Source organism: Anopheles gambiae, chromosome 2 (genome assembly GCF_943734735.2).
Source record: "Anopheles gambiae chromosome 2, idAnoGambNW_F1_1, whole genome shotgun sequence".
Lineage (NCBI taxonomy): Eukaryota > Metazoa > Arthropoda > Insecta > Diptera > Culicidae > Anopheles > Anopheles gambiae.
In genome coordinates, this window is record NC_064601.1 from 20,339,696 (window position 1) to 20,354,977 (window position 15,282).

At 49.6% G+C, this 15,282-nt stretch overlaps 3 protein-coding genes across 3 annotated transcripts; all 3 read left to right on the forward strand.

Annotated features, from left to right (window-relative positions):
- Nucleotides 1–1,233: 1,233 nt before the first annotated feature.
- On the forward strand, nt 1,234–5,520 carry LOC1273605 (carbonic anhydrase 13). Its single transcript, XM_312598.6, has 3 exons — nt 1,234–1,566; nt 4,065–4,142; nt 4,220–5,520. Exons 2-3 carry the CDS (start codon nt 4,067–4,069, stop codon nt 5,272–5,274), a joined length of 1,131 nt encoding a protein of 376 aa, XP_312598.5. The 5' UTR covers nt 1,234–1,566; nt 4,065–4,066; the 3' UTR covers nt 5,275–5,520.
- Nucleotides 5,521–11,105: 5,585 nt separating this feature from the next.
- Nucleotides 11,106–12,988, forward strand: LOC11175669 (carbonic anhydrase 1). Its single transcript, XM_003436051.2, has 2 exons — nt 11,106–11,374; nt 11,487–12,988. Exons 1-2 carry the CDS (start codon nt 11,299–11,301, stop codon nt 12,281–12,283), a joined length of 873 nt encoding a protein of 290 aa, XP_003436099.2. The 5' UTR covers nt 11,106–11,298; the 3' UTR covers nt 12,284–12,988.
- Nucleotides 12,989–13,579: 591 nt separating this feature from the next.
- Nucleotides 13,580–15,237, forward strand: LOC1273602 (carbonic anhydrase 7). The gene is made up of 2 exons (XM_312595.6): nt 13,580–13,961; nt 14,050–15,237. The coding sequence occupies exons 1-2, from the start codon at nt 13,883–13,885 to the stop codon at nt 14,928–14,930; spliced, it is 960 nt and encodes a 319-aa protein (XP_312595.6). The 5' UTR covers nt 13,580–13,882; the 3' UTR covers nt 14,931–15,237.
- The last annotated feature ends 45 nt before the right edge of the window (nt 15,238–15,282 follow it).

Genomic DNA, 15,282 nt, shown 5'->3' on the forward strand with positions numbered 1-15,282 from the left:
CCCCGTTACCATAGCGATGACGATGACGTTTCCTGCCGTCACACCACACATCTTTCTCCTGCACAGCGAGTGCAGCAGTGTGCGGAATGCTCGCGTTCGATGACGCACGATCACTACTAGTAATAGGGTGGTGAAGGGCAGGGAAAATCAGCAATTAGTTCTGCATGTTATCAATTGCAAAACTGTGAATTTACCCTAAAAGGGTGATGCCCTTATCCCCTCCTCGTGGCATATGAGTCATTCTCGTGCATCTTCACCAAGAGTTACACTTTGTTGCGAAACTAACTGTTAAATCTCTTCGCATAAAAGTGCATTATTAGGAGGGGGAGTGGCCAGACACATTAAAAATCCCCCCCACGGTCGGTCCAACTGCAAAGAGCAACAACATCCTTATCAAACAAGCACACATCAAACGCTGCATTTCCAGGAAAAGTAAACGTTGTACTATTCGGTGTTTTTCACGCATTTTCCCTCCGATAAGTACCCGAGCCGACGGGCTGTCGTAAAGTGCAACCTGTCAACGGGCACGCTGGCAATGGCAAACGCACCCTTCCCCACCCGGGAACCAAAAACACGAGGAAACATGCTGATTAGCTGTCGCAAAAACAAATCGCACCGGTTACGATGTCCCGGTGCGCAGGTGGCGCACAGGTTGGCGGGACCGGTTTGTTTACGTTTTCTGTCGCGCATTTCTGCACCCTTTTAATGATAAGGGCCGGGGGCGCGAAGAATGGCTAATTTTAATTTAATTACACGCGTGTTTTTGCGCCCTTTCTGTTTGCCCGCTGTTTGATGTGTTCGATCGCCTTCCAGCAGAACCCCCCGTTGTCCGTTCTGCGGGACTGCGCGGGCGTGCCTTTCCTCTTATCGAATCGGGTTCGGCCAGGCGGCTAATTGTTGGTTTATATCCGTTGCATCCGCCGGTGATGACACCGGGCCAGCGTTGTCAATGGGGGGGGGGGGGGGGGGGGACGGGGTGACGAGCCCTCGGCCGGGTCTAACGACAGTAAAGATTGAAGGGATTTACCGATTTATCAGCTATTTACATCAATCGGTGCGAGGATGTAACCGTGGTACCCGGTTCGGTGTCGGTCGGCGTATGTAAACACGGCAACTTTTTCCCCTATCACCACCGCTGGAAAGTCGCCGAAGTGTGAAGTGTGTGTGAAGGGAGAATCCAGAACCGGGCGCTAGCAACAAAAAAATGGCAACCGAGGGAGGGGACACTATTTAAGTTCCGCCCGGCACTGGCACGACAGCTCAATCGAGTGCTAACCTCCAGCAAGTTCACTTACCGCATCTCGCGGCAGCGGCAGACAGGCACTCGCACCTGATCAGACACACAGATCAAGAAGCGCAAGCCAACCCACCGTCGGTCGTCGGACAGGTTTACAAAAACAGTCAGCCCCGGTGACGCGGCCACACATCTTATCAGCGTAACTTCCCGGTCCCCCATCCCCCCCCCCCCCCCCCCCCCCAGCGGGTAATTCTAGACGATCCACCTCTAGACGGCGTGTGTGCGCGACGTGTCGCGTGGGGTTTAGTAAAACAACAGCAAAAAAACCGGTAAGTAGTGGACAGCGTCGAATTTCCCATCGCCCGTTACGCGGAAAGGAGTGCGCGCGTACTAGCTGGTGATCACGGTGAACGGTGTGTTTGTGTGTGTGTGCGGTTAGGGGCACGGTTTTTATGAATGAAAACATTACGCGTACGCGCGAGCGCGCGCGCGCCTACTGTGTCGAGCGGTACGAGCAGATGGCGTTTCGTGCCGCTGTAACATCGTGTGAGTGCGGTACGGGTTGAGTGTTTACGCGTTTACGCTTCGGCGCTGTTGCGCTGTTGTTGGGAAAAAGGTCGGCCCGCAGTACTTGTGGCGAAAGTGCAACCAGCTCGAGCCACGGTTACGTCAGGGGTGGGTCGGCATGTCCAAAACGGTTCCAAATGAAATTACTTTTCCACACACACACATACCGCAAGTACCCATCTTGGTACCATTGTGCGTGCGAAGTCGGTCAGATTTGAATTATGATGGATACGGTTTGATGAGGGGCACCCCGCGATGATGATCTTCGATTAGTTTCGCGTCGTCTTACCACCATCAACGGACCCGCGCGTGTGTGTGCCTAGATTAGAATGGTGACCTCTTTCGAACGCATTAAACGCGCATTGGCCAACCCGGCTAAAGGGAAACCGTTCCCTTTCTGATTTGTCCTTACCCGAATTATGCTGCCAGTTTCGACACTCAGCTTGACCGCGGGAGAGCACCGTTCACTTTAGTGCAGAAAAATCTGCGGTTTCGCGGGTCACTGCATTTGTTTCCCCAGTGGGAGGGGGCATTTACACACGCTCACACCGAGAAGAGGAGGAATTCGGCAGCATCAGCAGAAGAGAGAGAGGGAGATTAATTTAATTGAACAAGCGGACCGCCGGGCCCAAACTTGGCGGGCTCTCCACTGTCTTGCTCCACTCCAGCCGAGCGGTTTCATTAGCGTGCGCGTGAGTCTGCATGGCGTCTCGTGGTCACTTTGGAGTGGCGTTTTGGAGGGAATTTGCGCACATGCGAATTCCGATTCCGGCAGCACGTGGTGGGCGCATTTGGTGGTTCTCCTTTTGGAAGTGGAAGGTTCTGTCGGCGGTCTGCTTATTGCAGCGGTGATTCCGCGCGCGAACGGTAGTCGTGATCGTCTCCGCGTGTACAGAGCTGATTGTGAGCAATTTCGGCTGCCGGTGTACATTGACTTATTTTTAAAAACACTACTCAGAATAAGGAGTAATTAAAGCACGGAACAAGGATTGAAAAGTGTGCGAATATCGTGACGGTAGTGGCAATTGGAGTGGTACTGTAATTGAATAATCGAGCCATAGTTTACGTGCCAGGTGGCACGTGCATTTTGAGAGCCAGTGCTATTAATAACTATATACAGTAAGTGTGGTTTTGTTTTAAGATCCTCTCCAAGCTTCGGCTTCTAGAACGACTGATAGGCGAAACACATCATAGATGTTGCGGGGCGGATCACGACCAAACCCATTCACCACCCTCCCGTGAGAGCATGAACTTGACAATCCGGTTCAGCTTTAATGCAAATAGTTCAATCGGCCGTTAAATGCGAGGCGTGACCGGTAGCCACGGTGGAGTTTGAGTGATCGGTGGACAGTAGTTTGATTATGTCCAGCGGGAGCCTAACGTGTGCCGTACCTGATCTTGTAGGTAGTTTCACTTTCAGCAGGTAACGCCTACCTGCAAGCAATCAGCGCAATGAGCGAACATAAATCCCGTGCTAGAAACCCGCCGGGATGGCAATAAACAGCATGATTTATGTGAAAGGCTTGCTTGCTTGTTGGATTTTATTATTCTAAAGCAATTCTGAAACGCAACATTAAGATTTTATTAATTAATTCTCAAGCAATCTCCCTTCTACCACACGCATTTTTCTTCATTCAACCAAATAGCTAAACGATCAGTGATCCGTGGAGCCCGTGAAGACATCAGGGCAAATTCACCCGATAATAGTAACCTTGAACTTGAGTCGGCGTGTTTCACTGCTCTTGCTGGTTTGCTGGGAGTTTGTTTAATCCCAACCATTATTGAACGGTCGTGGTTCGCACGCCGGCTCCACCGGTGTACCCACCGCAACCTTGCCCAGAACGCTTGGCAAATCAAACACCGTGCGCGCGCGAACCATTGTACCATAAAAAGGGGGCCATTGGCGTGGTCCAGTTCGCACGGCGTCCACCATACTATCAGTGGGTCGCCGTGACTGTGTGTGTGTTTAAGACGGTGGCACTGGGATCGATATGGTACGTGATCGTGCACATATCGCTAGTAGCCCACCACACGTGGTTTTTGATTTGGTTCTTGATTTCGGTTGCCTGAGCTTCGGTCAGGTTCCATGATCGTACCGTCGTAGAGCATCAGTAAGAGTCGCAACGTATTACCGTGCAGATCGGTACCGGTTGGAGCCTGGATACTTCCTTCCGAAGTAGTGTTGCACTGTTCGCTTCTGGTGCGGTGGATCATACCGTTCTAATCCATCTTCCATTATACATTATGTTTGACGTTACAGAGATGCAGCTTCTCAAATGGCACGGGCAGCTTATCCTGCTAAATTTCCTGATGTTCATGTCGTGGCGACCGTGTCGGGGTAAGTCAGAGGTGTTTACCAGAGTGTTGCTGGATGTTTTTGTTACCTAACCAAATCTTCATCCTCTGTGCCCGCAGGACTGAACGTTCCCAGCTATGATTCCAACTATCGGGCAAATCCTACCCGCCGATCGGCTGTCTTCGCTCCACCATCGTCCTACTACGATCAGTACGCAGCAGCCGGTCCGAAACCGCTCACCGCCGATCAGCGCCGGGCGAAGCTGACCGCCCTCTCGAATCCGGACTTTTACTTCCCCGCCGATCCGGAGGCGGATCTAGCGGAAGCGAACGAACCCGAACCGGCGCTCGAGCGACAGCGAGCCCGGCCGGCACCGGCAGCCGGCAGCTTCTCCTACAACGAGAAGGACAAAAATGGACCCTCGCACTGGTACCGGGTGGATGCGCGGTGCGGTGGTCGCTACCAAAGCCCCATCCTGCTCAACACGAGCAGCGCCCTGCTGGTGAACCGCAAGCGACCGCTCCGGCTCGACGGGCAGACCAACCTGCCGCAAACGATACTGCTACAGAACGATGGCCATTCGGCCAAGTTTACGTACAACTGGCGCACCGGCGCTGATCGGCCGGTGCTGCGCGGGGGCCCGCTGAAAACCAAGTACCTGTTCGATCAGTTCCACTTCCACTGGGGCGTCAACAGTACGGTTGGGTCGGAGCACGTGTACGACTACCAGCGGTACCCGATGGAGATCCACCTGGTGTTCTACAACGGGCTGTACGAGTCGTTCGCGGCGGCCCGCGAACAGGTCGACGGCATTGCGGTGGTCGGGCTGTTCTACGAGATCTACGACCATTCGGTGGACGAGCAGCTGAACACCTGGACCCGGTTCCTGCGCAACGTCGTCGAGCCGAACAGCCAGCACACGATCGAGTTCATCGACACGTTCCCGCTGTACGAGGTGATCGGGGACGTCGAGTGGCCGTACTTTTCGTACGAGGGCAGCCTGACGACACCGCCCTGCCTGGAGACGGTGACGTGGATCGTGGCGACCAAGCCGCTGCTCGTGACGGAGAAGGAGATGAAGCAGTTCCGCCGGCTCCAGTCGCCGACCGGGCTGATGGTGAACAACTATCGCCCCGTGCAGAAGCTAAACCATCGCCGGGTGTTCCTGTACTGAGGTGATGGTGACGGTGGTGGTGATGCTGCAATTTGACTGAGAGCTGTGCATGAATGGGAACACACACAGCCGCAGACCCCGCTAGCTCCTCCGTAGCGATGAATACCAAAGGAAAACTGTGCTAGAGTTTAAGGACTTTTTCTTACCTGACATTTCGCCTCCTACTGCACACGCGAGCGCGCAGCGTGTGCAGCGGGCAAAGTATTATACGTTAGTGAAATACATTATTTGTTTTTATCCAGTGCATTACGATCAGTGGTGGTAGATGTGTATTGTTTGTAAAGAAAACACATTTGCTGGGTGGCTTCCAAATAGTGGGCGGCTGCAGCCTGGAGTTGTACACATTCGATAACGGATTATCATTGGGTGATCATGCCATCTGTACAACGATGTTCTCCTGGGTTAGTTTCCAATGTAAACAGTATTATTCAGCGCTTGCCAGATGTTGATTTTCCCACAGTACAGCTGCATACATATACGACAACTGTTAAGAAAAAAAGACATCTCGCAAGTGTTAAATAATGCTGTTAATGCCTCGGTAAACAGTTTTAACAGAATTAGTCTTCGTTATGTCCCTGACCCTTTCACAATACATAATTGAGTGTAGGTGAGCAGAGCCGGTATATGGTTAGTTGAGCCCACAAAGCGATCACAGGATAGCGAACTCTGTTGAAGTGTCGAACGAAGTTTGGCGATTCGATAGTTAAAGCTACATCGGTAACAACTTACTCGCGAGCGTGGCGTAGACTACCGACCTCGGGCCCCCTTCCCCTTTCGTAAATTATGTTAGGCCGTCCTCAAGGACACGTCGAAGAAGGTGGTAGACCCACGTTCAGATGGCAAGATGATATGGAGGCGTCCACCATTAAGCCCGGAATAACGGATTGGCAGACAAAGGCGCAAGACCATGAGTGATTTCGGATCGCTCATGATCAAGTAAGTAACTCTGCTTCTGTCAAGTACAGTCAGAATTCAATAGTTGAACGCTTTTTAGTTGGCATGCTTTTTAATTGAACGCTCGATAGTTGGCTAACAGTTCAACTAAAAAGCATGCGTTTGTATGGAAAAACCAGTTTTTGAAAATTTCACAAAATTCTCATGGCATGCCAAGAAAAATTTCAGATTTTTTTTGTATGGAAAAACGTGCCAAATAAAAAGCACATATTCAATAGTTGACAGGGAATCGAAGTTCAACCAGTGAATTCGGACTGTATATACATTTTTTTCTCTTAACTAAAGTCTATACTTACTCCGCTACCATAATCTGAACCTCTATCTATAATCTCTATCTATATCTATAAACTTGTATTATAACTGTTACAAAACTGTGTCAAAATAGCAGTAGCAACACGTCATTGCCTAATAGGTTCTGCAACATTGTAGCTTTGCGCGTGCTGACTTTCCGTATTGCTTGTGTTGCGCCGTGTACACCGCATACCTGGCATGCATAGGACCAACTGCAGGAAGGATTTCATTTTATGACAAAAAACAACAACACGCCAACATCAAACCAATGGAAGCGATTAGGATTGTACTTTACAATGTTGCTACTTACACGTGCAAATATATTCGAATAATTCAATGTCACTGCCACGGGGTTTAAAAAAAATGTGTCATAGTCAAAAGCTTTCTGCACACGTTCCAGTGTGTACTTAGATTATGGAAGCAGCAAGAAATAATCCATCGCAGAAATACACTTGATGCTCGCTGTACGTTATTGTTCTTTTTACGTGATTTTTACGTTTACGAATAAATGGTAGGGTGTATGTATCTTGCCAAAGGGTAAGAAACGATCGGAGGAAGTTGTTAGTTTTTTTGGTAAGCTACTTTCTGATGGCGCACTGTAATTGCGATCTCTTTTCTTGCCCTACATTTTGTTGTTAAACAAATAAAAAAAGCTTAGCTTAAGTGTTGTTAGAAATCCTTGTACAGGACTCAAGCAGAGACTAGCCATATTTCGAACACTGTTTGTAGCTCTATTTTTTTAGCTTTAATGTAGTCATTTTTATTTATTTATTTATTTATTTATTTATTTATTTATTTATTTATTTATTAATATAATTTTGAGTATGATAATGTGGATAACTAATATTTAAGATTGCTAGAAAAACTATCACGAACGTTGGCAGCTGCTGTTATCCGAATACTAGTGGACATTTTGTGCGTAGATGAAATTCTAAGGTCTTACTTCTTCTTATATCTTCTTCTTCAATTTGGTGTAACGTCCTACGCGGACATGCCGGCCTATACAGGCTTTTGAGACTTAATTCATTACCACGTAACCGGATGATAGTCAATCCCTTGCTTCGGGGGGTCGGTCCATTCTAGGCTTGAGCCCATGACGGGCATGTTATTGAGTCGTTCGAGTTGACGACTGTACCACGGGACCGCCTCCCTAAGGTCTTGCTAGTCTCCACTAATAAAGCCGGAATAACAAAGCTGTATAATGTTCGAGTGATCCGGTAGATAGATGGAGTGATTACGTTTTTTTCTGAAATTGTACTAGTTGATTTTGCAAAGTTGTTCACTATCGATGATTAAGACAGTGATATCGTTCGAGGTGCAAAAAGGGTGAAATGTTAGATGGCAGGATCTCCCATTCGAACTCTTAGCTAACTTTTCTAACTGGGCATAGCTTATTAGGTTATTAGGCAGATATCCTTACTAATTACGAGCATACGCCCTGATCAATGTTGAAAGATCAATGTTTGGATCAATCAAATGAAATGAAGATCATGTTGAAAGATTGGCACTCACCTTCATAGATGCATATCCTAGAATTATCTATCAACTTTTCAACGAAACAGCTCTAAACACTTGATAATTTCACCATCGTCGATAAATTAACGACCTAGAACTACGGTTGCCTGAATTCCCGCAAGTGTTCTTGTTTTGTTAGATATTATCTGTACACCTGCGCTAATGTTGACCCAACATATCGCGCAGGAGAAACGGGCGAATGCTAGCTCCGTTCATGTTTTTCACCGCCACCGTACGGCGACACGATCCTCTTCATCCCTCCGTAACATCCGTTCCATTCCCTCTACCCTACATCCAACACACAGATGTTTTGATTTTGGCCAAACGAACCATTTGCTGGGGAAAGCCAAATATTGGCAAAGATTTGTGGTAGATCGAACCTGCTTCTATCTGCTTCACCTTCCAACCTCCTCCCCCGTTTTCCCATCGTACAGATGTTTTCGATCGATAAATCGATCGATTGTTTTTCGCAAAAAAGAAGAGCCCAGCTTTCTGGAAGGTTAAACAGTCGTAAGTAAATCCAACCATGGTGGGATATGCTGGTAACGAAACATCGAGACATTTTTGTGGATGTTTTGCACCAAATGAAACAAAACCACGCTCGGAATAGCCGGAATGCTGGTCGAGGTTAGGGATGCTTCGAAAGGTATTTGCGTACGTTGCCGCTGGGAACGTTGCGATCTAGAACGTTCATTCTTGCACACGCGAAGTGGGTCGTGTTGGATGGGAAGGGTTACCCCTTACGCTGTTGTTGTTCTTCCGAAAGCAAACGAATAAAGCTGTGCCTCAGTTGTATCAATAGAGCAGCACATTAAGAGTACAGCTATCCCTTGCCGGATGGTGGAAAATTCCACGTGACGGTAGCACAAGAATGTTCCAGTGAGTATGATGGAAGATGGGTGGGGCTAAGGGGAAAAAATCATATTTACACTTACGCACTCTGTTACGTATAGCGTCGTGGCGGAGCATGCCCCAGAACAGACGGAGGTAGCAGCGACCTGTGACCCGTGGAGCAATTTTGAAATCATAAAGCCAACGATTTACTGTCTCGACTAAATACAAACACACTGGTTGGTGGTTTTAAAAGGTCGATCGGTGGGTGGCCCAATCTATGTCTAGCCGCCCAATCGATAGTGGGACGGTCGTCTGATGCTTATTTGGTTAACCCTGGCAATGGCAACGAAACCAATAACGAAAATTATAGTGCATCTTATTTCAAGTTCATGTCTGGAGACGACACAATGTCGTTGGTTTGGATGAAAGCAGAGTGTTTAGTGTTGGAGTTTTTACATCTATTTAAACTTATTCGTCTATGTTATGGGTGTTTCAAGTTGATGAACATGATCGTCTTAGATTAATCTATTTCGGTAGAAACGACCGTGGTCCTAGTAGTCGATTATTTGAAGCACTGTCGATCGTATACGATCACTACGGTAGGGTGAGGCATACGCTTAGAACCTCAATAGCATTTGAGCTGTTCAGATTAGATACAATGATAGTTGTTGGGACCTTTTGGTAGGAAAGTGCCCAACGACTTGTCATAAAGAGAAGGTATCCGAAGATATCCAAAAACCCCGAACCGATAGGAGCCGAACTGATCGGAATAGGCAGAAAAGGAGCGGTGGGGCTCGAAGATTCGAAGCTCTTAAAATAACCAGCGAGAAAAATGACTAATAAATGCTTGGGAAAGAATTCTATCCGTTTTGGTTGTTTTAGTTTATAACAATAGTCATCGAGTTTCATCGAGCATTTCCGCCATTAGATGTAGCATGAACGTGAAATACACTGTTCTACCATTGATGATCGAAGTTAGTAATGATCGTGTCAATAAATGCCTTTTCTAATCAAAAAAGCTTAATAATTATGTTTAAAAAGTGGAACTAAACTAGTATTTATTTAGCTCTCATTACAATACGCTTTTTAATGTGTTTCTATGTTTTAATATGTTTCCAATTAAATTCCAAAACCTTTCATACACCTTCCCTAAAGGTTGTGCAACCCTGCGCGCCGAAGAGGGGGCAAATTTGCCCAACGTGATGTAATTTAATTGTCCTCCTCTAAAAGGAAAGAAGAAAACACCGGTTATCATGCTAATTAAAATGCAGCACTTAAAATATTGCCGCTCGTACTGGATCAGATCGTTGCACCTGGGTTAAGGTTTTTTCGGGGGATTTTATGAACATGTAATTATTATTTTTGTTTTAATCTAGCACACCACCAAGAAGCATAGTAACAGCATGCTATATTGCACGTGCTGCAGCGTATATCTTAATTGCCGTTACAAAACGTCCACCCCAGGTACGATGGAAGGTAGTGGTAGGAAGGGGGCTAGTGGCTATCCGATATCCGATAGTGAGCGACCTCGTGCGGAAACCCATCACCAATCGCACCAGATGCATCAGACATCGTGGGGGGGGGGGGGGGGGGGTTGAGGCTGCTGAAAAGTGAAACATTTCCCTTCGTCCGTAGTGTGACAGTCCGTGTGTGTGTGTGTCTAACGTTTTGCAGTGGCAGAAATACAATGTAATGTAGCGCAATTTATGTATTTATTTTTTGTGATAGTTTTATTTGAATTTTTCATAATAAACGGAAGATTCAGAAAAAGCTCTACGCGTTCATGATCCATCCAGTGCGTTTGCATTACACAATCGGAGTTTGTTTCCCCCCCTTTTTTTGGCTTCCTACACCATTCAAATGAAAATCACACGTCGATAAAAGAAAAAAGTAGAACACAACAATTGCCCCGCCCCAATTAAGCATAAAAAGTGCTCCACTTCGTATTGCACCTATTACCGTTGACACTCTACGTAGATGTTGTAATATAATCTACAATAATTTAATTTTAGAAAAAAATGCCATTTTTCCGCCAACACTGTCAACCACACTGTAGATCGCGCGAGAAGATCTGCTTCCTCTGCTTCCATCGACAATTTTGTCACCCTTTTCGTGTCAAAGGGGCCTTCCCCCACTTCACGCTATCAACCGGCGTATCGGTCGCCGTATCTCCAGTGTGGAAAGCTAACGTAAAACGCAAAACTGGACACCGACGGATTGTTGGGTACATAAAAACCACATTGCCACCGGGCGCTTCATTCTGCAGCAGTCGAGTGAATCGAGCAAAAACTCGCTCGTCACCCCCCAGGAAAGCGTGCAATTTGGGTTAGAATAATAAACGCTTCAAACGTTTCACACCGCATCAAAGCAAAGCAGAAAAAAAACATACAAACGATTCCGTACCGAGTATCTGTCCAAGTGTCCAGCACAATGGGTGTACGGCCGCGGCAGTGTTTGGTCTACGGCGGACTGTTGCTAATCGCCGTCGTCGCTACCCTCGTGCACGGTGAGTTTTCCTACCTTGATGGCTCAGCGTGGGGTCCCAACGAACACACTTTTTGATAGCAAATATGCCGTACCCTCTCTCCTCCTCTCCCCCCCCCCCCCTCCGAATTTAGGTGACTTTTCCTATGAAGATCCGGACCGCTGGGCCGACACCGATCCGGACTGTGGCGGTATGCGCCAGAGCCCGATCGACATCGTGCGGTCGGCGGCCACGCTACCATCGCTCGACCATGCCGCACCGCTCCTGCTGGAGGGTGGTGCCCGCAAGCCCGTCTCGATCGTGGTCACCAACAACGGGCACACCGCCCAGTACACGTTCCACTGGAGCAAGGAGAGCGAGCGGCCGACGCTGATCGGTGGTCCGCTCCCGTTCGGCGCCCCGTACGTGCTCGAGCAGCTGCACTTCCACTGGGGGGCCGATAACGGGCGCGGCTCCGAGCACACGTTCGACGGGGTGGCGTGGGCGGCCGAGGCACACTTTGTGTTCTACAAGCAGGAGTACGGTTCGTTCGAGCAGGCTGTCACCCATCCGGACGGGCTGGCCGTGGTCGGTGCGCTGTACGAGGTCGGCGGCGATAAGGTGAAGCCGGGTGCGAAGTGGGCCGTGCCGCTGCCAAAAATACGTCCCGCCGGCTCGACCACTACGCTGGAGGGTGGGGCAGTGTTCAATCTGGATTCGGTGGCACCGGGCGGCTCCTGGCTGCGGTACTACTCGTACGCCGGCAGCCTGACCACGCCGCCGTGCGCGGAAAGTGTCACGTGGATCGTGCGCGACGGCACCTCGCCGATCGCGCAGAAGGATCTGGACGAGCTGCGCAATCTGCGCGACTCGGCCGACCAGCCGCTGGTGGACAACTTCCGCCCGGTGCAGCCACTGAACGGGCGGCCGGTCGTGCGGTACGGATTCTAGGACCTTCCCACTAGCACACCCAATTCGTTCGCCCGTCCTCCGCAGGCCGGCCTAGTAGTAGTGTAGCAGAACAACAGCAGTAGGACTGCGCACGTTTGCGGATATTAGAAAAAAAACGGGGACATTAGAAGAAAAAACAAAGCGATATTGACCACGGGAATGTTCACGGGCGTGTGTTTAGTAGTGGTGCACAAGTGACAACGAACTAGAAGTGTGAGATACGGTTGGGGCACAAAATACCCCGGTCCCGGTGGGGCATGGGTAAGCGATAAACTGGTTATGCTGTCTAGCAGCAGCAGCAGCAGCAATTCACATACCTAGGAGTCCCACCCACCTTCCAGGAGTACATGTGTGTGCGGCGGTGGTGGCTCATAGTGCATAGTGCCTTAGGGTCTTAAGGCTCTCATTTTCACGGTCATACAGGGCAGGGTGGTGGTGTATCGGGAGCGTTTTTGGTGAACATTGGAACCGTGTGCTGGAATGGGTGGCAGCAGAAATGGGCTTTGGAATGCGAACACAGCAAGCAAAAGGGTAAAGTGCCACTGCAAAAGGACCTAAAGTGATCTCCGCTTCCGGGTTAGCGCAAACGGATGAACGGAATTGTAGCGAATTGTTGTTTTCTTTTCTTCTTCTAAGGCTCGTGTGCACGCGGTTTGTTATGATCATACAAGCAAGTTTTAAATAAAAATACACCTTCAGCATGCATTGGGATAACTGTGTTTTTATTGGATTTTTTCAAACTGACCGTTAAAGATCGCAGACCGCAAGAGTTTGGCATTATATCCACCAAAAACAAAGCTAAAAAAGATCACTCCGAAACATCGTATCACAAGCATTTGCCGTACTATTTTCACAACAGAAAAGTGGCGCGAAGGTTTTGTATCCATTCCACCTTGTAGCACAACCTTGAGAACCTTTTTCCCTTACGTTTGCGCTTGCGCAACCGGCATCCCCGCGTGTTTTGCATACTTTCGCCCCGTTGCGTCAGTATTTGGGCAAACGCAAACGCAAAATTTGTGTTGCGCTAGCCATCCAGGGAGGAAGCAGTCAGGCAGGGAAGCAACAAAAGAAAAACAAAACAAATAAAGGACGGCAAACCCCACCCGTCACCGTTGAGCGGTGCGCAAAGACTAACACACAGCAAGCGCCGCCGCACTGATTCGGAGGGCTCGCGCGCCACCCAAACAGACGGAACAAGAGAGCTATCTCCCGCGAAGGTGGCAGCAGCAGCAGCTGTTGCTGTTGTTTTGTCAGTCAACCCCCGGAGAGTGCTCAGCACAGTGCAGAGCTGTTGGTGTGACCGACCGACCGGCCGAACCCCGACCCCACACAGAACAGAACTCCAGAACGCTTTAAAAACAGGCTTCCGGAGGACGACAGCATTCAGAAACGGTGCAACCCTCCACCGGTGCGGGACTCAGCCACCCTTAAAACACCCAACAGACGGTAAAGAGTAAAAGCGTACCCGGATCTTTGAAATAGGTCGCCGAAGCTAGCGACAACGAGGCGTGGCTTTGGACAGCGGCGTGCTTAGAGTAGCAGCAGTAGGCTTTGGCTAAGGCTGAAACTAGTACTAGATCGATTCCTACGTATTTGTCTATGTGTGCAGGAGTAGCGACAATGAGTGCGCTGTGTTTGTCACTTTTGTTGGCCTGTCAACCGGTCGTGTTCGCAAGAGGTAAAGGGCACCCCATGCCGCCATTCCGGAAGCGTGGGAGAAGCTGCGGTTGCTAATGTAGTATCTCTCCTTCTCTGGTTTTACACAGGTTACGCGCAGGAGGATGCGGCCGGTTCGTGGCACCCGAACGAGGTGAGTTACGATGAAACGGAGGCGAAGGGAGGACGCACGAGCCAACAATCCTGGAGCTACACGCTGAGCGATGCGCTCGGACCACCCAACTGGCCGATCGTTGCACCGGCCTGCGGTGGCCAGTTTCAGAGCCCGATCAACATCAACACGTCCCGCGCGCTGAAGGTGAACCGCAAGGTACCGCTCGAGATAGTCGGGCTGAAGAATCGACCCACCTACATTACGGCCGAGAACGAGGGCTACTCGGTGAAGTTTACGCCCAAGTGGGGCTTCCGGACGCGCCCGATGATGCGCGGCGGACCGCTCAAGACGGCGTACTTCTTCGAGCAGATGCACTTCCACTGGGGCCCGAACAATAGCGAGGGCTCGGAGCACCGGATCAACGGGGAGCGGTTCCCGCTCGAGGTCCATCTCGTGTTCTACAACGGGCTGTACCAATCGCTGGCGGAGGCAGCCGGTGAGGTGGATGGGTTGGCAGTGGTTGGCTTCTTCTATGACGTCGTGCCCGGCTCGTCCAGCTTTTCGCTCAACTCGTGGTCCAACTTTTTGCCCCAGGTGCGCCAACCGGGCGCAAAGTTTGAGATATCGCCGACGCGCTCGTTCTCGCTGCAGGACGTGGTTGGGGCGATGGGCTGGTCGTACTACTCGTACGACGGTAGCCTGACGACACCGCCCTGTCTGGAGACGGTGAACTGGATCGTGTCGAACAAGCGGCTGTCTGCGACGGAGCTCGATATGAGCCGGCTGCGATCGCTGATCACCAAGCAGGGAAAGCAGATGGTGCTGAACTATCGGTCGCCTCAGCCCCAGAACACGCGGCGTGTGTTCTTCTACTAGAGAAAAGCGTGTGCTGGGGGTGGGAAGGTGGGAAAAAGTCCCCACACCCCCCTCCTTCTCTACAACTCACCCACCTCACAAGCGGCACTGCACCATTACCATGTAGGGGTGCAGTGTGAAGAACGCGGACCAGTGCTGTAACGCACGTGCTCCGCGGCATTGCATACTGTTAGGCGTAAACGGTCTGTCGAAGAAACGTTAGGCGTTAGGCGTAGTTTGTGTTGCGTCCGATCGAAGGGTTAAGTGTGTAACGTCGGTACCAAATCATTGTTCCTTTGCAAATATGTACAATAAATGTTGTAAAAATTTAATTTTCGTTATTTTATTTTACTGTTCTTATTCATCTTAATAT